Source organism: Perognathus longimembris, chromosome 1 (assembly GCF_023159225.1).
Source record: "Perognathus longimembris pacificus isolate PPM17 chromosome 1, ASM2315922v1, whole genome shotgun sequence".
NCBI classification, from domain to species: Eukaryota; Metazoa; Chordata; class Mammalia; order Rodentia; family Heteromyidae; genus Perognathus; species Perognathus longimembris.
Window position 1 is genome coordinate 69,687,322 of NC_063161.1, and position 24,678 is coordinate 69,711,999.

Consider the following 24,678-nt stretch of genomic DNA (forward strand, 5'->3'; position numbering starts at 1 on the left):
TACCAGACACCTTTTATTGGGCATTGTCTCAGGATGTGGAGGGACTCTGCTGCGATTAAGGTGACAGATGGGAGCCAGGCCAGGCAGCTGCCATCAAAAATACAAGTAGCCTCATGTGCTCTTCAGTGGTACTTGCGATGCCGTTCATGTTCTGAAATCGGGAAAAGGTACCTTAGGAGTTTCTAGTGAGACCACAGCAGGCATGGTCACATGAAACCTTCCTACTTCCTTAAAGACAGCACAGCCCCACCTGCCAGCACCAGAAGAATTAGCAGACCCTCTTCCTTTCCAGGAAGGCACTAAACAAAGTTCCCCAAGAATCTGTCTAGAGACAGCTTTGCTCTGGCACAGCAAACTGGTAGGGGATATATACTGTCAGCCTGAGAATGCAGCCAGAAGCTGCTGCCACTGACACAGTTCCGGGCATCTCCACCCCCCCCCCCCCAGCCCCAGGTGTTGAGACCAGCTCAGGTCTTGGAGCCACACACAGCTGTTCACAGCTGGTTTTTTTTTTGGGGGGGGGGGGGGTTGTGTGTTTTTTTTACATTTCTGCCACATGAACCTGTTTTCCTCTTTGCATTGACTGCTAAGGAAGATCAAGCCTGCAATAGCTTAACAGGATGCTTCTCAGGAGTGAGAAAAGCAATCTTTTCTGTCAATGTTGGTAACTTTCTATAACCTAGGAAGAACTAATTTTTCTGAAAAATTCCTGGCTTGGCCCTTGCTGATTAAATTTTAGTTACACCCTTTTCCTGTTAAGACTTTAAGATATTCTGTCACAAGATCATTGAACTTTAGTTATATCCTTTTCCTGTTAAATACATCCTGTAGCAGATTGTGAACCTGAGCTCAGCCAATCCAAGCAGAGGGGTGAGGCCTGATGGGTTATAACGGGATAAAAGGGGAGCAGCCTGCCTGCTGTGAGCTTGCTTGCCAGATTTTGGCGGATGGCACACCCTTCTGCAGAAGTAAACACTGCCTTGCTTAGTTCCTTTCAAGTTGGTGTTCTTACTATGTGACACCAACATCTTGAGGAATATCTCACACAAGCATTACATTTAGTCTAGATTTTCCTGTGTTTGTCACAAGCAGTATCCTATATACTGCATTTGGACCATTCCCTCCAGTTCAGCACTTACTGAGATCCTTGTAGCAACGGATGTAGTTGAAAAGCACATAGCAAGCCAGCATCATGTTGATCCCGGCAATGCTCCCTTTCTTCACATTGATGTACTTGTTGAAGTATCGGTCATAACCTGCAACAGAGAAGGCGTTTACTGCCACAGTGCATCCTATGGTTGCAACAGTGCATCCTATAGTTCAAGGTGGGTTCTTTTCTTAGCTCTCAAGCCATTCACCCTACATTCCACTGACTGATGAAAGGCAGATAGCACAAATGTCCTCTGTAGCTTCCAGTCCCACGGCCTAAGACCAACTCCAATGCTAGGCCCATCCTAATTCTGCCTCACTGTGTGTGTGCATGCATGCGTGTGTGCGCATGCACCAGGCCTAGGGCTTGAATTTAGGGCCTGGGCACTATCTGAGCTTGTTTTGCTCAAGGCTAGCACTCTTACCACTTGAACTACAGCTCCACTTCCAGCTTTTTTGGTAGTTTATTGGAGATAATAGTCTCACAGACCTTCCTGCTCCAGCTAGCTTTGAATGGTGATCCTCAGATCTCAGTCTCCTGATCTCTGCCTTCTAAGTAGATGAGTAGTTGGCTGTACCCAGAAACCCTGCACTCTTTTTTTGCCAGTCCTGGTGCTTCAATTCAGGGCCTGAGCACTGTCCCTGGTCTTGTGCTCAAGGCTAGTACTCTACCACTTGAGCCAAAGCACTATTTCTGGCTTTAAAAGCCAAATTCTTAGCCTTAGTCTTGCACTTTTTCAATGCATACACCTGGAAGACAGGGCATTTTAAATGTCTCCTGTGGAAGTCATGGCATAGATAAGCAAGCTCATAGACTGAGACGATTCAAAATACTCATAGGCACATTTTTCCTCCCTTTTCAGCTAGGTGTGGTAGGAGACCTATAATCCCAGCACTCATCTGGAGGTTAAGATAGTAGGATTATGAGATGCAGGGTATCTTGGCCAACACGGTGATAACCTATCTCAAAACCAAAGAAAGAAAGTAAGGCAAACACTTTCTGAAATCTCAGACTGAACTTTGAAGAGATGAATCAAACATGGAAATTCAAGACTGAAATCCCCTCTCCCATCCTTCCCTACAGGTCTTGGGGCTGAGAATATGGCCTAGTGGTAAAGTACTTGCCTCGTATACATGAATCCCTGGGTTCAATTCCTCAGCATCACATATATAAAAAATGGCCAGAAGTGGTGCTGTGGCTCAAGAGGTAGAGTGCTAGCCTTGAGCAAAAAGAAGCCAGGGACAGTGCTCAGGCCCTGAGTCCATGCCCCAGGACTGGCAAAAACAAAAGAAAACAGAACTTACTAGTCTTGAAACAAGGACTTTTTTGCTCAAATTAATTCACTGCAAAAAGAGAAGAGAAGAACTTTTTTCATTTATACACAATCTGTAGGCTCTGACCTCTTCGAAATGCTCCGGCAATGCCTTTTGGGGTGAAGTCCCGCATCAAAATCCAGTTTGGCAGCTCTACTAGTTTGACATCCATTAGTTTCTTTTCCTTCAGTGGTACTGAAAAAGAAGAACAACAACAAAAAACCCCACACTCAAAGGCAGTAGGGAAAAACAAGAAGTAAAAAAAAACAAAAACAAAAAAACCCCACATTCACTAATAATCTGTCAACAGTGCACACAACATCTTTTGTTGTTGTTGGTTGTGGGGCTTGAACTCCGGGCCTGGACACTGTCCCTGAGCCTCTTTATGCTCAAAGCTAGCATTCTATTATTACTGGAGACACAGTACCCCTTCTAGTTTTTGAGTGGTTAATTGGAGACAGTCTCACGGGGACTTTTCTGCCTCGGCTGGCTTTGAACCACGGTCTTCACATCTCAGCTTCCTGAGTAGCTAGGATTACAGGTATAAGCCACTGGCACCCAACTAACTTCTTTTTGTGTGTCTACTTTAGATATTCAGGGAGGAATGTGGTGTCACTACACAGTGACTGTACATATATCAAGTTACGAATAAACACATTCTGTTAAAACGGCTATTTTAGGCCTAACCCTATATAATGGCAAAACTGCTCATCAACTGCTTTATGGAGCATGACGATATTTCAATTTCAACTTGCTAGGAATAACTTACCAAAAAAAACCACTAAAAACACCATACTTTATGTGGAAGAAATTACCATTCTGAATAAGGTAGCTTAAGTGGATAATGTTCTGTGTATCATTGAGAATTTTCCTTGTGACATTTAAAAATGTTATAATTGTTGCCCCGTTTTTCTGGTGTTCACTTCAAGTTTTAGTATTTGTTTTATAGGTGGACTTGTATAAAAACCAGACCAGTATTTGAGGTAGTTAAATGTGTGTATTTTCAAGCCTCAGTGTGTGAGAGCTTTTGTTTCCTTTTTGCTTGTTTTCTTCCAGAAGTTTGAATTTTAATCAATATTTGTGTGTGTTATTTTGTAAGAAGTGGCATTTTTTCCTTAAGTAAAATTGTGAACACATTTGCTTTTCAAGGGCAAGGTGTGTTATGGGAACGGAAGAGGATTGTAGATGTATTATGTGTTTTCTTCGTGTGTTTCTGGACATAATTTTTTTTCATCAACTTGAAACTCAAAAGGGTCATTTGGTTAGGTTATATACTGCACATCAAACTATGCATAAATGGCAGCTTATTTTCCTAAGCCACTATTTTTTTCTGTTTTTAGAAAAAAATTTATAATTGGCTTAGTTTTATACAAAGAATACAGCACTTTGCCAAAATTAAGTGTGGCATTGCTTAAACACTGTATCAACACCAGTTCTTTGTTATGGGGTCAGTGGTGTGTTTGCTCTGCTTGAAGTTATGGTTTTTTTTGTGTTTTTGTTTTTTGTTTTTTGTTTTTTTGGGCCAGTCCTGGGCCTTGGACTCAGGGCCTGAGCACTGTCCCTGGCTTCTTCCCGCTCAAGGCTAGCACTCTGCCACTTGAGCCACAGCGCCGCTTCTGGCCGTTTTCTGTATATGTGGTGCTGGGGAATCGAACCTAGGGCCTCGTGTATCCGAGGCAGGCACTCTTGCCACTAGGCTATATCCCCAGCCCTGAAGTTATGGTTTTTAATCCTGTCAGTAAACAAAATGACCTTTAACTTAAAAAAAAATAAAACAGAGAGAAGCCAGGTGCCAGTGGCTCATGCCTATGATCGTAGCTTCAAAGCTAGCCCAAGCAGTAAAGTCTCAGTGAGACTCTTGTCTCTAATAAACCACTCAAAAAAGCCAAAGTGGTGCTGTGACTCAAGTGATACAGTGCTAGCCTTGAGCACAAAGAGGCTCAGGGATAGTGCCCAGACCCTGAGTTCAAACCCCAGGACCAGCAAAAAAAAAAAAAAGGAAAAAAAGAGAGCGAGTGAGAGAGAGTTAAAGACCATAAGGAAGAAAATAGAGGCCATACTAGGTTACTGTGAAACCAATACTTACTTTACATATTTTGGCTCATTTAATCACCATAAATAATCCATTCTTTTCCCTTGGTAGGAAAAGATATACTCAGAAAGGTTGGGCAAGTTGGCCAAGGTCTCATACACAGCATGGTAGGCACAACTGAACCTCAGAACTAGCCAGGTTCCTGAAGCCAATCTAAGGATGACCTATCCAACCTTTGGAAATGTGTAGCCAGAGAATAGGAGGGAAGAGGGAGCCCAGTGGATGCACCCGCAAGTACCCTTGCTCTGACCGGACACACTTGGTCATTAGGGACAGGCTTTGAGAAGCACCTGGCTCCCTCAGGTGCCAACCTGCCCAGGTATGCCAGCCTGAGGAATTCCAACCTCAAGCAGCCTACTTGGAACTGCTAAGATCAACAATTTTCAGAGCTAGAAATGAGACAACATATTTCAAGAAGTCAAATAACTTAGTAAAAGCCTTTCCAAATGGGTCAGTGGGCTCAGGCCACATCACAATAAGCCTGGAGATAAAACATAGGAAGGGTCCTGAGTGGATCACAGTATCAAGGGTGCCATTACCGGCAGGGTGCTGGTGGCTTACGCTTGTAATCCTAGATACTCAGGAAGCTGAATCTGAGGGTCATGGTTCAAAGTCAGCCCACACAAAAGCATTTTATCTCCAATTAACCACCAGAAAATTGGAAGTGGGGCTGTGGCACTAGCTTAGCTTAGGGACACCACTTAACCCTGAGCTCAAGCCCAGCGGTCAATAAAAGGAAAGAAAGCGAGGGAGGGAGGGAGGGAGGGAAAAAAAGAAAAGGAAGGGAGGGAGGGAAGGAAGGAAGGAGGAAAAGTAGAGAGAAGGAGAAAGAGCAAGCCAGGCACCGGTGGCTCAAGCCTGTAATCTTAGCTAATCAGGGGGCTAAAATCTGAGGATTAAGGTTCAAAGCCAGCCTGGGCATGAAAATCCACCAGACTCTTATCTCCAATTAACCACCAGAAAACCGGAAGTGGTGCTGTGGCTCAAGTAGTAGAATGCTGGCCTTGAGCCCAGAGTTCAAGCCCCACAACCAACAACAAAATTTAAAAAATAAACCCATAAAGCACTGTTGGGATGATATGACCTTAACAAGCCACATATCTTAAGGACTTATTTTCCCCATCTTTACAAAAGGATAGCAGGGAGCATGGCTCCAAGGCCAATTCAAACGTCAGTGTAGTAATGTATATATGAAATACAATGGAATTAACATGCCTTGCATTGACACCTTAATAAGACTACTATGATGCACACTTAAAATATGGTTTCCTACTTAAAAACATATTAAAAAATCAAGCCGGGCATGGTGGCGGCACATCTGCATCCACTTGGGATGCTGAGGCAGCAGGATCACAAATTCAACATCAGCCTGGGTTTACAAGGCGAGGCACTGTCAAGAAACTAGACAATCGATCGGGAGGCACAGCAAGCAGATGGGTGTCAGGGAGCCGACCGCCCGGTGAATTAAGCTCATTTATTTACCTCGGAGGCTTCACACTGGGCTCAGCCCGATCAAGAGCTGTGACCTTGAACAGGTCATTTCACCCGGGCAAGCCTGTTCCATCTACACGCACCCACCGGAATGTAGCGTCCGGCACCGTCGTAGGCACCAGCTCTTTCCTAGAGCTTAACGGAAGCTTCTGCTTGGGGAAGGTGGGCAGAGGCTGCGCGTCAGGCTCGAGCCTCAGAGGGAAGGATGCAGTCAGCAGATCCTTAGCTGAGGGATGGAGGGACCGAAGACACCACCGTGACAGGCCCGGGCGCGTCTCCAAGCCACCCGCGCCCAGCGCACAGCCCTGGGCGGCCGGCTCACTGCCCTGAACGGCTTCGAGCCGCGGCGGGGAGCGCAGAGGAGGGGCGGATGGCGCAGGGCCCTGGAGCCAGGGTCCACCGCGCCTCACGTGAAGTCCCTGAGGGGACGGCGGGCGGCTCCGCAGCTCCCTCTCCTCCCAGTACGGATCTGGACACGACTTAGAGCCTCTGCCTTCAATGCCACAGCCAAAAAAGAAGCAGGGGAACTCACCTACTGACGCCATCTTGGAGTCCTAGTGTCCGCTAAGCCGCGCCGCACCGCGCCGCGCCGCGCAAAGGTTGCTGGGTAGAGAGCCTGCGCGCGAGCCGGCGCGGGGAGCAGAGGCTCACGGGAAGTGGGTCGCCATCCCGGAGCGCAGTCCTTCGCTGGACTTGCACAGATGCCATGATTTGAAGGGCGACAAAATGAGCTCTAGCCTGTTTACAGACCTGGGGCACTATTATAAGAAAGGCTGGGGTTGGGAATATGGCCTAGTGGCAAGAGTGCTTGCCTCGTATACATGAAGTTCGATTCCTCACCACTACATATATACAAAAAGCCAGAAGTGGGGCTGTGGCTCAAGTGGTAGAGTGCTAGTCTTGAGCAAAAAGAATCCAGGGACAGTGCTCAGGCCCTGAGTTCAAGCCCCAGGACTGGATAAAAAAAAAAAAAAGAGGATGGCTGGGGCATGGTGAAGTGTACCTATAATCTCAGCAGCTGGGAGATGAGGCAAAAACGATCATGAGTTCGACGGTGTCCTGTCACAAAACAAAACGGGCTGAAGTCCAGGTTTGTTTTTACAAATCACAGGTTTGTCTTACATATATATCTTTTTAAAAAAAGTTTTAAAAATCCAATATCCGCCAGGCGCCGGTGGCTCAGGAGGCTGAGATCAGAAGATCGTCATTCAAAGCCAGCCTGGGCAGGAAAGTCCCTTTGAATCTTATCTCCAGTTAACCACCAAAAAAGCCATAAGCCGAGCTGTAGCTTAAGTGATAAGAGCACAAAAGCCACGGGCAGTGCCCAGGCCTTGAATCCAAGCCGCAGCCCACCCTCCTTATGCGCGCACATGTACACACACACAGCATACAAAGCTTTCCAATGTAATGTTTAAATAAACTTCTGAATCAATGGACAGAAATAAGTATGCAACTATTATAATTTTCTCACATGATTTAAAGAGCCCTGATATTTAATTTCTATAGCCACTACTACTAGTGCTATGGCTGTTTTCTTTAGTAAAATAATTACATTTGTGAAGCAGAGAAGCATCACAATATGACATTTAGAAGAAGTACCTATTTTTCTTATTTCTATGTTGAAGAGACAGCACATATTAATTCGTTAATGTCCAGGGCTCGCTCAAAAAATCTGGTCCTGCCGCTTGACACAAGTCAAAGGGACTTCTCAAAATCCCTATAGCACTGCCTTGCCGCCCACCCCTAGAGGTTCTGCACCTGATCTGGAGAAATCTACTCGTGGGAAAACCCATAGCTTTGCCTGAGCCCAGGAGGGGCGGAGCCTAGTTTTTACGTAGCTGCTCTGAGATCTTTGATTGGTCCGAGCCAGAGGAGGCGTACGAATGGAACGCGTCCTTTACTTGATCAGTGAGTTGCTGGACTCCGCCATCCTAGAGCGGCCGATAGGGATGACGCTCTGCGTGGTGCGCGTGCGTGCGGCAGTGGGAGGAAGGCGGAGGTCCAGAATATCCTGATAATCACTGATCAGAGTTGTGGTCTGGTGGTAACCCGCCGGAGGAGTCCTGCCAGTACTAATGGCCTCCGCCAGGTGGACTCCAAACACTGCGTTCAGGAATTCCTAGAGAAGACGCTGGCTAGAGGCGCCGGGCAGGTTTTGGGAAGGGAGACAGTGAAGAGAGCTGGGTGTTTGGGGACCCAACTTCCAGTGACCCCCTCACCCGCCCTGCAAGGTCCAGGTCCAGGTCCAGGATGCGGGCGCAGGGTCCTAGGGCCCTGTGCGGTGCCTATGGTTGAATATTGGACGGATGCTCGTTTTTCAGCTTCTTAGAAGGATCAGAGTGCGATGAATTTAACCCGATGTGGTTGTGAGGAGGATGTGGCACATGTTACTGAGAAGCAGCATTTTAGATGGGCCGAAGTGAGTTTGAAGAATTGATTGTACACAGGAAGGGACAGGCCGCCAGCGGTTCCCACGCAGCATCTAAGGCACCAACACCCCACCCCCACCCCCCGCGTGCATGGTCTTTATTGTTAAGTGGCTCCTACTTCCTTTAGGGCAAGTAGTGCTTTTCATCTGTAAATCGTGCAGACCAGAGGAAAAAAATAAAAATAAAGCAACCAAGCCCCAGCCCAATGACTGTAATCCTAGCTCTTCTCAGGAGGCTGAGATGCTGTGGATTAGGGTTCAAAACCAGACATGGCAGACAAATCCTAGAGACACCATCTCCAATTAACCAGCAAAAAAAAGCCAGACTGGAGGTATTAAGTGAGCAAGCAAGTTGAGAAAGCTCAAGGCCCTGGCTCACGCCCCAGTTCTGGCACACAATTTTTTTTAATTAAAAAAAAATTTAAGGCAGAGGGTTAGAACTAGTTGTGAGTTTGTTTGTTTTTTTGCCAGTTCTGGGCCTTGGACTCAGGGCCTGAGCACTGCCCCTGGCCTCTTTTTGCTCAAGGCTAGTACTCTGCCACTCGAGCCACAGTGCCACTTCTGGCCGTTTTCTATATATGTGGTGCTTGGGAATCGAACCTAGGGCTTCATGTACACGAGGCAAGCACTCTTGCCACTAGGCCATATTCCCAGCCCTAGTTGTGAGTTTTAGGTATGTGATTGTAGGCAGTTGGTTAGGGTAATTACCCAAATGGTGTGACCTCTGTACCCCCACTGTGTCTTGTCAAGAAGGGATCGTGGTGGACAGATGCCAGCCTCTACTCCAAGGGCTGCAAAGACACATGGACGAGGGGTCCATACTGCTCTGCCCATGACTTGAGTACAGTGAGATGCACTTTGCACCTAGATGCATTTTCCTTCTAGATGTACTCTCCTTGCAACTGTGTGCTGTCTTGCCCTCTGATTGGCTAAGGCAATGGGATTGAGTGGGGACAGGGGTCAGAACCAAGAGTCTTGGAGGAAATTGAGGCTGGTGTGTATTCCCATAGTTCCCTTCTCCAATGTCCTCCCATCCTACCCCTTCACAGCTATGGTGTCACTTCCATTAGGACTTCCTCTCCTAGGACAGAAGACAGTATTGTATAGGGGACTTGGTGGTAAATTTTTGTTGGAACACAGCCATAGCCATTTGCTTACTGTGCTCTAAAGTGATTGCTTTTATGTAACAGCAGAACTAAGTATAGTTGACTTAGAGACCAAATGGTGTGAAAAACCTAGAACATTACCAAGTAGCTCTATAGAGAACAGATGTGAATAAGCTTGTGTAGTACAGAAAAAAGAACATGGCTGGCTTGAGTCTTAAACCCATTGTTAATATTGAGTGACCTTGTCCAGAGCCCCAACTTCAACCAACCTGCAGAATAACAGATATTTGTAGGAATGGATGGTACTATGACCAGAAGTGGCAGGGTTCTTCAGATGAGTAGGGTCACCTTGACTGGTCACAAAACCACTACCAGGATGAGATGCTGGAGAAGCACAGGAACATGGCCTTGCTGGGTAATGGCTCTGTGCTCATTTCCTTACCAGCCCCAGCCCTGTGTCTGCAAGCCCCAAACCCAAATGGGCTCGGCTGAAGTTACTGGGTAGTGAAGGCTGACTTCAGCTCACAGGGAACCACAATTTTGTGTTTTTTCCATGTACTGTGCTTATCAGTGTAGTTAGCTATGTAGTTAAAATGCTCTCATTTTGGCTAAAGACACAACTCCAGCTTCTATCAGGAATAGGACATAATAGAAATTGTATAAAGTCTTCCTTTTTTTTTTGGCCAGTCCTGAGGCTTGAACTCAGGATCCAGGGCACTGTCCCTGAGCTTCTCTTGCTCACGCTAGCGCTCTACCACTTGAGCCACAGTGCCATTTCAGGCTTTTTCTGTTTATGTGGTACTAAGGAATGGAACTTAGGGCTTCATGGATGCTAGGCAAGCATTCTACCACTAAGCCACATTCCCAGCCCTGAAGTCTGGGGAAATTTTGAGCCTGGAAATACTTTGGGCCCTAAAGGTTTCAAAGAAGGGACTGTGAAGAGTGAATAGCTGTTTTTAGGGCTCAGCAACATGTGATCTGAGGCTGGGACAGTGCCCGGGCCCTGAGTTCAAGCCCCAGGACTGGGGAAACACACACATACACACACAATCTGTATTCCACTCACACCCCATCTTCCACCTGAAGGAGTTGAGACAAATTATGATTGACTTAGGTTCCTAAGATGCCCACTATGTCTCTTGACCCAAAAAACTCAGTACCCAAACTCTTAGAACTAATAAACCATTTTGGCAAAGTAGCAGTTTACAAAATCAATCCAAAAAAATCAGCAGCTTTTCTGTACACCAGCAGTGTACAAGCAGAAAAGGAAATTATGGAAACAATACCATTTGCAATACCTAAAAAAGGATAAATTACCTAGGGATTAACCTAACCAAAGACATGAATGATCTATTTAATGAGAACTATAAAAATCTAAAAAGAGGGCTGGGAATATGGCCTAGTGGCAAGAGTGCTTGCCTCCTAGACATGAAACCCAGGGTTCGATTCTCCAGCACCACATATATAGAAAACGGCCAGAAGTGGCACTGTGGCTCAAGCGGCAGAGTGCTAGCCTTGAGCAAAAAGAAGCCAGGGACAGTGCTCAGGCCCTGAGTCCAAGTCCCAGGACTGGCAAAAAAAAAAAAAAATCTAAAAAGAGAAATCAAAGAGGATACCAGGAGATGGAAACACCTCCCATGCTCATGGGTAGGCAGAACTAATTTAGTGAAAATGGCCATACTGCCCAAAATGTTATACAAATTCAATGCAATCCCCATAAAAATCCAAGCTACATTCTTCACTGAAAAAGAGAAAACAACCCATAAATTCATAGGGAACAACAAGAGACCTAGAATACCCAAAGCAATTCTAGGCAAAAGAAGCAGCGCAGGAGTTATCACAATACCAGACTTCAAGCTCTATTATAGAGCCCTCATAACAAAAACAGCCTGGTACTGGCATAAAAACAGACCTGAAGACCAATGGAATACGATAGAAGATCCAGATATAAATCCGCATACTTACAGTCAGCTGATATTTGACAAAGGAGCTAATGACATACAATGGAAAAAACATAGCCTCTTCAACTACTGGTGCTGGGAAAACTAGGCAGCCACATGTAGAAAACTTAAAGTGGACCCTAGCCTATCACCATGCTCCAAGATCAACTCAAAATGGATCAGACCTGAAACTACTGAAGGACAGAGTAGAAGAGACACTAGAACTTATAGGCATAGGCAAGAACTTGCTGAACAGAGTCCCAGGGACACAACAGAGACTAAACAAATGGGAATACTACAAAATAAAAAGTTTCTGCACAGCTAAAGACATAGCTAGCACAGCAACAAAGGCCTAATATACGTCATCTAGAAAACTCAAGAAAGTAACCCCCTTCCAAACCCCATAAACCAATTATTAAATGTGCAAAGGAGCTAGAGAGAGACTTAACAGGAGAAGAAATAAAAATGGCAAAGAAACATACGAGGACGTGTTCAACATCCCTGGCAGTAAAGGAAATGCAAATAAAAACAACCCTGAAATATACCACCTCACTCCAGTTAGAATGACCTCCTCTCTGAACTCAGGCAACAACAAATGCTGGAGGGGATGCAGGGAAAGAGGAACCCTTCTCCACTGTTGGGGGGAGTACAAACTAGTACAACCACTTTGGAGAACAATATGGAGTTTCCTCAAAAATCTCAGCATAGACACACCCTATGACCCAGCCATACCACTCCTAGGCATCTATCCTGAACAACAGGTCCCAGGATACCATGAAGACATCTGCACATCCTTGTTTATTGCTGCACAATTCACAAGAGCCAAAATATGGAAACAACCCAGATGCCCCACTACAGATGAATGTGTCGGGAGCCGAGCTAGCAGCTAAGCTCATCCTGACCTCTGGCTGTGCCGATGTCGCCAGAATGTCGGGAGCCAAACTTGCAGCTAGATTCATTCTCACATCTGGCTGTGCTGTTATCGCTAGGATGTGCTAGATGCAAGGACCTTTGTTCACTGCCACTATCTGGAATTGCTTTGCTATTGTCCGCACCTTGCTATGTCCACTGGAGTAGATTCCTATGTTAATCTACCTTATCCTGTGTTTACTGTAATCAAATGTTTGTGAACTTCAAAGCCCCTTTGTGTTCTTAAATTTTAACAACCCTATGCTATTCCCTGGTTCCAAAACTGCATATAAGCTGGAAGTTAAGAATAAAGTTGGCTGCAGTCTTGAGTTTCAATCTCGAGATGCAGACCTCCCGTACCCCATCTTTGCCTCTTGTCTTTTTTCTCTTGTCTTGTATTTTTCCTTTTCCTTAATCCTCGCTGCCCTCAGTCAGGATTCCCGTTCACTGCCGGCTAGCTCGGCAGGTGTGGCGCCCGAACAGGGACCTGAAGCCTGGGATGATGGCAGAGGACCCCCGCTCAGGTAAGGACGTCCTATCAATTGGGAAGGAGAGCGGGAGGAGAGAGTATAGTCGGGAGTAAGAAATTATGGGATAAAGTAAAGGCTGCATGCTATACGTGCAGGCCCCCAAAGGCATGCTTAATGCCCGGGCAGTAAAAGTTGGCCAAAGTCACTTAGAACATTTCTTTTACTTTATTGAGGAAGCATGCCCCCAGTTCCTGGAGGAAGGAACCAATAACTTAGAAACATAGCAAAAGAGAGAGAGAGAGAGAGAGAGAGAGAGAGAGAGAGAGAGAGAGAGAGAACATTATGATGCAATTGGCCCTGAAAAAACCTCAGTGGATGCTATTATTCTTTGGTATCTGGTCCGAGATTGCTTAGATCCTAGACATAAACAGATTATATTTCTTCAGTTGATTGGAGAAACTGAACAGGGATCTGATGAGTGTTGCCCAGCCCTGGGAGCGTATGCTGCTGCCCGGGAAGAGCTGAGAAAATTAACAAGACCTGAACCCACTGGGCTAGACATTAAGGAAGACTCAGATGGCTCAGACACTGAGGAGAAATTATGCAATGAGCCTACTAAAGATAGATTGACCCATGTTGAGAATATGTTGAAATCAGTTATAGCTCTATTATCACAGCTTCATCCAGAACAACAAACTCCTTTAAAGAGAGTCCTGGCAGACTTACAGCTCTCCTAGGTGCAGGCTACTCGCAGGGGGGAGGAACCTGAGGCTAGGGAAATGCTAACACCACCGAGGTAACTTCTCCTGACCGAGCGCTTTATTTCCATCCACCACGACAGATTTGAAACCCCAACCAGGGTGAGTGACCATTAGACTGGAGCTTACATTTTCCATAAATCCACTGGGCTAGGTCAAGGAGATCAGCAATTGTGGGTGTTTGGAGACAACTGATCTCTAGTTCAGCTCAGCTGGTTGCTCGTCAAATCTAAGTTGCTTCAGGAAAGCTGCTCAAGTTTGAGCCCAATCTTATATATTTGGAATATTTTGCAGGACTTACCTAACTTCTATGAGTGCTCAGGCAGATGAAGTTCTATCTCTTTTTCTGCCTCCCTCTAAACTCTGCCTGCCTGCCTGTGACATAGGATGGGTATCGATATTTGTTTAACATCTGCTTTAAAAGACTCAAAGAAAGGTTTTCTATTCTTGTTATTGATGTTAAGTTTGGAGACTCAGTTAAATTCTGCTTGTTTGGCTAAATCGTAAGCTTTCTCTAGCATTGAGCACATGGTCAACAATAGGATTGGTTGGGGTGGAAGCCTGCGCATCCCCCAGGTGACAAGCATGCCAAATTCCTGGAGGCTGGGCAGGGACTTGGAGTCCGGTGGCCTTGCATTTCAAAGGTGTCTTACAATTCAAATGCTGGAAGATGAAGGTGTCTTACTGTGAGCTCACTGTCTGTGTTCATGTCCTGTCTCCCATAAGCTCCCCTTGGTAGCTAAACTGGTTTCTCAAAATGTGGCTTCTTGGATGATCTGAAAATTTTGGTTTGCTGAAAAGGTTTTTTTGTTTACTATCTAACCACGTGGTTCTAGAATATAGGCAAAATAATATCATTTGCCACTGGAATTCCAGAAAAACGTACATGGCCAATTAAGGAACAATTCTAAGCGCGCCCCAAAATGTGTGCACATTGTCTGTATGTGTATGTATGTCTGTCTATGTCTGTCTGTTGGTAAAACTTAAAAACAAAACAAAAAACAGGTTTTAAGCCCAAACTGATCATGTTTGGGAGCAAACAAATGTGTCTAAGAAAAACTCCAAAAGGTTTTAATATACAGCACGTGATATAAGTACAATAATGTACAACCAGTGTGTTATTCTTTATGTCTGTCTAGGCTAAGAGTCAAGTGTACATCTAATCCTGACAATTCTTTGGTATAGACTAAGATTTTGCTCCTTCATTTCTTTTTTTTTCTTTTTCTTTTTTTTTTGGCCAGTCCTGGGCCTTGGACTCAGGGCCTGAGCACTGTCCCTGGCTTCTTCCCGCTCAAGGCTAGCACTCTGCCACTTGAGTCACAGCGCCACTTCTGGCCATTTTCTGTATATGTGGTGCTGGAGAATCGAACCTAGGGCCTCATGTATATAAGGCAGGCACTCTTGCCACTAGGCCATATCCCCAGCCCCATTTCTTTTTTTTCTTTTTTAGCTGTGCTCTCATAAACTCTTTAAGATCAAGGGACCAGAGTCATTTTGAAATAACTGCACAGATGTGACTATTAACCTAAATTTTCCGGACCCCAAATTAGCATTTTGCTTTATAGGATACAGGTTGACAAGTGTGTTAGCTGAGTGGACCGTGGCAGTCTATGGCTACGGAAAGTTGCCTCCACAGTCAGCTCCCAAACTGGGAGTTGTTTGTGACTCAGAAACTGCCCTGGCTGCTACAGAGAGCAGACTTGGTTGGCCTTCAATCTGTGTGGATTTTGTGACTAGAAAGATGGTTAAAGGCCCAAGCCTTCTAAAATCTGTTTTTTTTTTTTTTTTTTTTTTTTGGCCAGTCCTGGGCCTTGGACTCAGGGCCTGAGCACTGTCCCTGGCTTCTTCCCGCTCAAGGCTAGCACTCTGCCACTTGAGCCACAGCGCCACTTCTGGCCGTTTTCTGTATATGTGGTGCTGGGGAATCGAACCTAGGGCCTCGTGTATCCGAGGCAGGCACTCTTGCCACTAGGCTATATCCCCAGCCGTAAAATCTGTTTTAAAATGCCCTTAACCAGTCTGTGTAGAAATTTACAGGCAACAAGCAGGAAATGTGACAGCCTATTCAGGGAACTCTACTACAGCCTTATCCAGATGCAAGCCATCTCTCCTGCTGGCCTGCTAATTTGGGATGGAAGACACAGCCACTTCAGATCCACTGAAGCTGAGACTTTTATTGTTATTCATTTGTTTTCTCTTTCACGTGCCAGTAAGGTAGGGTTAAATAATATGATTTAACAGCACATGGATCCCATTCAGTCTGCTGTTCTTTAAGTGTTACAGCAAAACTCTGGCAACTACTTGTTGGTCAATTCTTAGCAACTTACAGGTAATCTCTACTACTCCTTTTGTTCTCCTGCTGCTTCATTTGGAAATAAAAAGGGGCTTTATTGGATAAGACTCCTTGGACAGTTAAAACAAGATCTCACCTCTTTGGGGTTAATAATAGCTAGTGAAAAGGTGCAAGAGCATCCTCCGTATACTTATCTTGGTCATATTTTGGGTCCTTATTATTTTACTAGTCAGAAATTACAGGTTAAGACTTCCCATTTGCGTACTTTGCATGATTTTTAAAAATTTCTGGGAGATATTAATTGGCTTCACCCTTATCTTAAATTATCCACAGCTGAATTAAAACCCTTATTTGATCTATTAAAGGAGGACCCTGACCCTACATCTCCCAGAGAAATGACAACTGAAGCAACTAAAGCCTTAAGCATAGTAAATTCTGCCATTTCTTCCCAACATATAAATGATATTGATTACTCAGCCCCTTGGGAAGCTTATATTTTAACTACACCTCATTCTCCAACAGCGGTCCTTTGGCAGAAGGGACCCCTTTTTGCGGCTTTCCTTGCCTGCCACTCCTTCAAAAGTGTTAACTCCTTATTATGAATTGGTAGCCACCTTAGTCCATATGTGCCGTGTGGAATCTTGTAAGTATCTTGGACGAGATCCACAGGTTATTTATATCCCCTATACTTTACAGCAGCAAGAATGGCTTTATACTCATTGTGATTCCTGGGCCATTGCTTGGGCCAATTTTGTGGGCACAATTTCACATCATTGTCCCTCCAACAAATTACTTCACTTTGCCTCTTCTTACCATTAAGTGAGGGCAATGCTATTACGGATGAGGCTACCCAAATTTTTCTCTCTCAAATTGACTTGGCAAAGCAATCACATGCTTCCCACCATCAAAACAGTCGTGCCTTACGTCAGCAATTTCATATCACACGTGAGGCGGCTCATTAAATTGTAAAAACTTGTCCCAACTGTGCTACCTTCCTGCCTGTGCCCTCCAATGGCATTAACCCCCGAGGCTTAGTGGCCAACCATGTTTGGCAAATGGATGTTACCCACATCCCCTCTTTTGGAAGGTTCCACTTTGTCCATGTTACAATAGACACTTACAGGGCTGGAGATATAGCCTAGTGGCAACAGTGCCTGCCTCGGATACAATAGACACTTACTCTAATTTTATTATGGCTACTCCTCTTAGCGGGGAAGCCGGCAAACATTGTATCTCCCATGCCTTACGCTGCTTTGCTACTATGGGACTTCCTAAACAAATTAAAACTGATAATGGTCCGGGATATGTTGGATGAGCTTTTCAAACTTTTTGCAAATCTTACCAAATTGTTCACTCTACAGGAATTCCCTATAGTCCTCATGGTCAAGGAATTGTCGAACGGGCCAATGGTTTGTTAAAACATCAAATTTCTAAATTAAAAGGGGGGGAACGATACCCCTTCTCTCCTGTTAATATACTTTCTCATGCTTTATTCATACAAATTTTTTTTAAATTTGGACTGCAATGGCCACTCTGCAGCACAGCGGTTCTGGGAAAAGAGAGAGCAAAGAGCTTTTGCCCAAGTTAAGTGGAAAGATCCTTTAACAAGTGCTTGGCACGGGCCCGATCCGGTACTGACATGGGGTCGAGGACATGTCTGTGTTTTTTCACAGGATGAATATGATGCCTGCTGGCTACCTGAGCATTGTGTTTGGATTGTGGAAACTCATTAGAATGGTACAAGCGCTGACCCACTGGGCTTACGTGCCAGATCCACCAATTGTGCACCCTGCGACCTGGGAGGGAGCTGAGGTGTGCATCCATGTCAATAGATCAGCGTACGGTACAGCTCCAGACCCTTTTGTCCAACACGTTAAGATGGGAGATTTTGCAGCTTCTGGCACTGGAACCCCTTTATGCTTTACAACTGACTCCAACAGTTATATTCCAGGCTGTACTGTAATGCAATCCATAAATCATAGAATTTGGATTCCTGATAATAGTCAAGTATATTATATACGAATGACTTCATTGCCTACTGGGTTCCCTGTACATGCCAATTCTACCTCGTCCTTCATGATACCTCGCTGCATCAACTCCTCTCAAATTGCAGAATCCATGGGAGAACTGCACCCCATAAAGTGTAGACATGATCATCCTTTTATAAGCAATATTTCAGGAACAAATTCTCAGCTGACAGACTGGTCCGGAGCGAATCTCACCAACAAGTACAACCCAGGTCTGTGGTGGATTTATGGACACCCTCAATGTCATGTCTGGATGTTAGTGGCTTCCCTGAACAATATCTCCTGGCCCACTTCTACTTCTTTAAAAAAATATTATGAGTTGTGTAACACCCCCTTATGCTATTATGTATGGACCTTTTAATATTTCTATAGGAGCCATGTATTTCAATGTTACTTGCACTAACTGTTCTTTTACAAATTGCTTGTATAGTGGTCTTACTGATTCTGTAATTGTTATTAAGTAACCACCATTTGTTATGCTTCCTGTAAACTTATCTGAAGCTTGGTATGAGGAAACAGGTATTCAAGTGTTAAAACATTTAAAAGAGCTTAATGCGCCCTAGACGATTTGTAGGGCTACTAATAGCAGGCATTGTAGCCTTTATTTCCTTAGCTGCCTCTGCTACAGCAGCTACTGTGGCTTTAACACAAAGTGTGCAGACAGCTCACTATGTTAATCAGCTTGCTCATAATACCACGCAAGCCCTGCACTTTCAAGGCAGGATTGATGATAAGGTAGAACAAAAATTAGAAGCATTGTATGAATCTGTGTTGTCACTGGGAGAACAAATTCGTGCCTTACAAACTTTGCAACGGGGGCTGGGGATATAGCCTAGTGGCAAGAGTGCCTGCCTCGGATACACGAGGCCCTAGGTTCGATTCCCCAGCACCACATATACAGAAAACGGACAGAAGCGGCGCTGTGGCTCAAGTGGCAGAGTGCTAGCCTTGAGCTGGAAGAAGCCAGGGACAGTGCTCAGGCCCTGAGTCCAAGGCCCACGACTGGCAAAAAAAAAAAAAAAAAAAAAAAAAAAAAAAAAAAAAAAAAGAACAAACTTTGCAACGGGTGCGCTGTCATGCTGGGTTTGACTTTATTTGTGTGACCCTCCATAAGTATAATGGGTCAAGTTATCCTTGGGAACAAGTTGTAGCACATCTAAATGGTATTTGGCACCATAGTAACTTGTCCTTAGATCTCTTTCAACTCCATAGACAAATAGCCGGACTAGAACAGGCTCCGCCTTTGGACTCTAAAGTGGCAGAAACAGCAAAAGAACTGTTTGAACAACTTCAACAGTATGTCTCTTCCTTAACTTGCGTTACGGGGCCGCTAATGACATTGCTCGGCCCAGGGATACTTTTGCTGATGGCTTTCCTATGCCTTCCTTGCATTGTACGCATATTGCAAAACTCTTTCATGAGTTTAGCCAGCCAGCTGCATAAGATCAAGCTCCAAGTGAATGAACTTTCCCCGAGAGGAACCGCAGCCAGAGACAGGTATGAGGCGGTACCAGCCTTGACTGGCCTAAGACATGGGGCTTCAGCATTGCTCTGAAGTTGACCCTAAGACGGGTAAGGCAGGCTGGGGTACCCACCCCACCTAAGACAGGCGGGTTCGCTTCTTTTAATAAAAAGACGGGGGAACTGTCCGGAGCCGAGCTAGCAGCTAAGCTCATCCTGACCTCTGGCTGTGCCGATGTTGCCAGAATGTCGGGAGCCAAACTTGCAGCTAGATTCATTCTCACATCTGGCTGTGCTGTTATCGCTAGGATGTGCTAGATGCAAGGACCTTTGTTCATGGCCACTATCTGGAATTGCTTTGCTATTGTCCGCACCTTGCTATGTCCGCTGGAGTAGATTCCTGTGTTAATCTACTTTATCCTGTGTTTACTGTAATCAAATGTTTGTGAACTTCAAAGCCCCTTTGTGTTCTTAAATTTTAACAACCCTATGCTATTCCCTGGTTCCAAAACTGCATATAAGCTGGAAGTTAAGAATAAAGTTGGCTGCAGTCTTGAGTTTCAATCTCGAGATGCAGACCTCCCGTACCCCATCTTTGCCTCTTGTCTTTTTTCTCTTGTCTTGTATTTTTCCTTTTCCTTAATCCTCGCCACCCCTCAGTCAGGATTCCCGTTCACTGCCGGCTGGCTCGCAGGTGAATGGATGCAAAAAATGTGATACCTATACACAATGGAATGCTACATAGCGATAATAATGGTATTCGCAGGGAAAAGGGTCAGATCTTGAACAAATAATGTTGAGCAAGACAAGCATAGAACACAGAAAACAAAGGGGCATGGTCTCCTTGATATATGAATGGGGGGGGGAGAAAACAATAGAGATCAGGTCTGTAAAACAACAAACTTCTTTTCAAATGGTATTTCTACATGTTTGGGTCAGCAAATTTTCATTATGTATCTAAAACCAAACAATTACTAAACAAACATAAAAAGGTCTAGGATAGACTTATCAGAGGATCACAATAGCTCAACAGCTATGTACATATGATTATATAAGATGAGGCTAAGCAAAATGAACTCCAAGAGAAGGAAACAGGAGGATTTTATTGTTATGTTTAATGTACTAGATGAATTTCCCTTGGTGTACCCCATGTGGTCACCGCATATGATTTTGGTACACTGGATACTGTATATCAATGCTTATCTGAACTAAGGGAGGGAAAGAAAAATGAGGGTATAACAGATATGACAAGAAATGTACTCACGGGGCTGGGGATATGGCCTAGTGGCAAGAGTGCTTGCCTCCTAGACATGAAGCCCTGGGTTCGATTCCCCAGCACCACATATACAAAAAACGGCCAGAAGTGGCACTGTGGCTCAAGTTGCAGAGTGCTAGCCTTGAGCAAAAAGAAGCCAGGGGCAGTGCTCAGGCCCTGAGTACAAGGCTCAGGACTGGCAAAAAAATAAAAAAAGAAATGTACTCACTACCTTATTATGTAACTGTACCCCCTCTGTACATCACTTTGTCAGTAAAATTTAATTTAAAAAAAAGAAATGTTAAAAAAAGAAAAAGAAAATTCATTTTTAACTGGCATTGGTGGGTTCCCAGGAAATTTTTGACTTTATTTCTGAACTTTTAACAGTGATCATCTTTCCAGTAATCTGTCCCTATATCATGTGAGTACAGTCATCCTGTGTGCTTCAATAGTTTCCCCACTGGAGCAACATCTAGACATATAAAAACTTCCGGACAGAAAGTCTTCACCACCTCACTGGTATGTATGGGTGTGCCAATTACTGGGACTTAAGAACTCAGGCCCTCCCTCACGCACATGCTTGGCTTTTTACTCAAGGATGGCACTCTTATCACAGGAGCCACACTTCTACTTCTGGCCTTTTTTTTTTTTTTTTTTTTGCTAGTCCTGGGGCTTGAACTCGGGGCCTGAGTACTGTTGCTGGCTTCTTTTTGCTCAAGGCTAGTACTCTACCTCTTGAGCCACTGCCACTTCTGGCTTTTTTCTATTTATGTGGTGCTGAGGAATTGAACCCAGGCTTCATGCATGCAAGGTAAGCACTCTACCACTAAGCTACATTCCCAGCCCTACTTCTAGCTTTTCACTGGTTAATTATCGCTCAGTCTCAGATTTTTCTGCCTGGTTGTGCATACATGCGCACACACACAAGCACGCACACACACACACAATTATAAAACAAAACCTTAGCGGAGTAATTAAAAGAGGTAAGATTCATTCTAAAAACAGAGGTAGGAGTACAGATGACAAACAAGAAAGTTGGTCACATGCGCCCACACTCATCATTAAACACTTACACACAGCATCATGTCTGCAGGAAGCTTCTTTATCCTCCCATGAACACAGGTGACACATAAGTATATCAGAGTGCTGGCATTTTATTTCGATGGACCCTTTGATGTCGGATAAGATGTGTACTCTGTCTAAAGCTCTCCCCACATTCTAGACATTTATAAGGCTTTTCTCCTGTGTGAGTTCGCTGGTGCTTAATGAGGGTTGCACTCTGACTGAAGCACTTCCCACACACTGAACATCCATATGGCTTCTCCCCAGTGTGGGTTCTCTGGTGCTTGAAAAGGTCTGAACGCTGCTTGAAGCTCTTCTCACAGTCTTCACACTGATAAGGTCTCTCCCCTTTATGGAGTCTCTGATGTCTCAGAAGGCTAGAAACATGGCAGATCTCCCCACATTCCTCACACTGACAATACCTCTTGCCAGCATGGGTTCTTTGGTGCCGATTTAAGTGTGAGCTCTGTCGGAAGCACTCCCCACATTTGGGGCACACATAGGGCTTCTCACCCGTGTGTGTCCTCTGGTGTTTAATCAGGGCTGCACTCTGGCGGAAGCTTTTCCCACAATCCTGGCATTCATAGGGTTTTTCACCTGTGTGGATTCTCTGGTGTTTCAAGAGGTCTGAGCGCTGTTTGAAAGCCTTTGGACAGTTCTCACATTTATAAGGTCTTTCTTCACGGTGCTGCCTGTGGGCCTCAGAAAGGCTGGCACTGCAGACACTTCCATTGGCAGCATGGTCGTAAGGTTTCACCCACTGACATTTCCCCTTGGCCAGATCTGAGATGCACTTGTTCCCATGTTCATTACCATCAGTGGGCCTCCCTGTTGTCTGGTTGTGCTGACCGAGGATAAAGCTGGACCTTCTGGGGCTATCCTCAGAAACTCCCTTTTGTGTGGAATCACTGTTGAGGTGCAAGTTGGTGACTCCATGTTCTTTGGGAGGATATGTAAGTTTCAGGGACATGGGTTTTTGTGCTCCATTCCCATAGATGTCACTACACTCCGGAAACAGGAGGGCCGTCCCTGGCGACATTTCTTGTAGCCAGTCCTGTGGTTGGTCTTCCAAAATTTCTTGTTTTGGAATCAACCTCTTGTTCTCAGATCTGGTTTCGAAACCTGAAAAATTAAGATAGAAATTGCTGCCTTCATTCTTGTGCAAGAAAGAATCAAGTGCTATCAGAAGAACACTCATAACCCTCTGTAAATATTCACGGAACTCCTTAAATATGTTAACAAACCTGTCCCAGTGCTCACAGCTTCCACTAGATCAGTTTCAAACTATTCACAGTTATGTACATAAGTTTTTAAAAGAGAGAGATTCGGGCTGGGGATATAGCCTAGTGGCAAGAGTGCCTGCCTCGGATACACAAGGCCCTAGGTTCGATTCCCCAGCACCACATATGCAGAAAACGGCCAGAAGCGGTGCTGTGGCTCAATGGCAGAGTGCTAGCCTTGAGCGGGAAGAAGCCAGGGACAGTGCTCAGGCCCTGAGTCCAAGGCCCAGGACTGGCCAAAAAAAAAGAGAGAGATTCATGAGCCGGTGTCAGTGGCTCATGTCTGTAATCCTAGCTACTCAGGAGGCTGAGATCTGAGGATCATGATTTAAAGCCAATCAAGGCAGGAAAGTCCACAAAATTCTGATCTCCCCCACCAAAAAAGCCAGAAGTAGAGCTGTGGCTCAAGGGGTAGAGCACCAGTCTTGAGCAAAAATGCTCAAGGACTCCAGGCTCTGAGTTCAAGTCCTAGGACAGGCCGGGAAAAAATAGAGAAAGAGCTACATATGTCAACATGGATAAATCTAAAAACTGTTGTGTTGAAAGCCGGGTGCTAATGGCTCCTGACTCTAACTCTACCTACTGAAGAGGCTGAGGGTGGGAAGGTCTTAGTCAAGGCAGAAAAGTTCACAAGATTCTGTCTCCACAGAGCAGATGCAAGCTGGACACAGTGGTACAGGCTTTGGACCCAGCAATACCAGGAAGCATAAGAGTAAGTGGAGCTGGGAACATGGCTCAGTGGTGGAGTGCTTGCCTAGCATGAATGAAGCCCTGAGTTGGATTCCTCAGTACCACATAAACAGAAAAGGCCAGAAGTGGCGCTGTGGCTCAAGTGGTAGAGTGCTAGCCTTGATCAAAAAGAAGCCAGGGACAGTGCTCAGGCCCTGAGTTCAAGGCCCAGGACTGGCAAAAAAAAAACAAAAACAAAATAACAAGATTGGGTTATTGAGGAGGCTGAGATCTGAGCATCATGGTTCAAAGCCAGGCCAGGCAGGAAAGTCTGTGAAACATATCTCCAGTTAACCACCTGAAAAACCAGAAGTGGTGCTGTGGCTTAAAATGGTAGAGTTGTTATCCTTGATTGCAAAAGCTCAGGGACAGCACCCAGGCCCTGAGTTCAAGTCCCTCAACACCCCCCCATACACACCAAAAAGAAAAAAACAGGTTTGGACGCATGGCTCAATCTCACACCAGCCTAGTAAGCATAAAGCCTGCATTCAAACCTGGGTACTGAGCTGGGGGTATAAAAATCAAGTGGTAGAGTGCCTGCCTATGGAGCTTGATGCCCTGAGTTCAGTCCCCAGTACCACCAAAAAACAAAGACAATGCAGAAAACAAAGAACAGAACAGTATTGCCAAAAGAAAAAAAAAAAGTAATGTTGAATAAAGAGAATCATACACTAGTGGTACACACTTTGTGGCTACATGCATGTGCAGTTAGAAAGACTAAGACCTCCATGGACATGCCCCATGCGACCATAGGATGCTGTTACCCCTGGAGACTTACCTTCAGCTGCATCTTGGGAAAATAAAAAATGAAGCCAGCGTGCCTAAATATTAAAATTTGGCAAACCTGGATCATAAATATGCAAGTTCTCTTTATCTTTTTAATGTATGAAATAGAGAAAAATAGCCAGATAAGA

General features: G+C 45.0%; 2 protein-coding genes and 1 long non-coding RNA gene across 4 annotated transcripts in view; 1 reads left to right on the forward strand and 2 right to left on the reverse strand.

Annotated features, from left to right (window-relative positions):
• Positions 1–6,706, reverse strand: Atp5mf (ATP synthase membrane subunit f). Its single transcript, XM_048368156.1, has 4 exons — positions 6,579–6,706; positions 2,551–2,658; positions 1,140–1,256; positions 1–151 (listed from the first exon to the last, which is right to left on the reverse strand). The coding sequence occupies exons 1-4, from the start codon at positions 6,589–6,591 to the stop codon at positions 123–125; spliced, it is 267 nt and encodes an 88-aa protein (XP_048224113.1). The 5' UTR covers positions 6,592–6,706; the 3' UTR covers positions 1–122.
• LOC125367502 lies at positions 4,174–24,016 on the forward strand. Its single transcript, XR_007214098.1, has 4 exons — positions 4,174–4,277; positions 10,157–10,167; positions 13,367–13,377; positions 23,989–24,016. It is a non-coding gene; the product is annotated as an uncharacterized LOC125367502 (long non-coding RNA).
• Positions 21,731–24,678, reverse strand: part of Znf394 (zinc finger protein 394) — a 7,144-nt gene continuing 4,196 nt past the window's right edge. For both annotated transcript variants that reach the window (XM_048367809.1, XM_048367803.1), the window contains one exon: positions 21,731–22,877. In XM_048367809.1, the coding sequence (XP_048223766.1) occupies positions 21,832–22,877 (1,046 nt within the window). In that variant the 3' untranslated portion in view covers positions 21,731–21,831. The remainder of the gene's footprint in view (positions 22,878–24,678) is intronic.

Bases quoted from the DNA above. Each gene is read 5' to 3' on its own strand.
- Atp5mf (XM_048368156.1), bottom strand. The intron at 1,257-2,550 runs GTCAGAGCCTAC...TCTCTGTTGCAG, and splicing joins TGCCGGAGCATTTCGAAGAG to GTTATGACCGATACTTCAAC. The intron at 152-1,139 runs GTAAGTGCTGAA...TCCCGATTTCAG, and splicing joins CCGTTGCTACAAGGATCTCA to AACATGAACGGCATCGCAAG.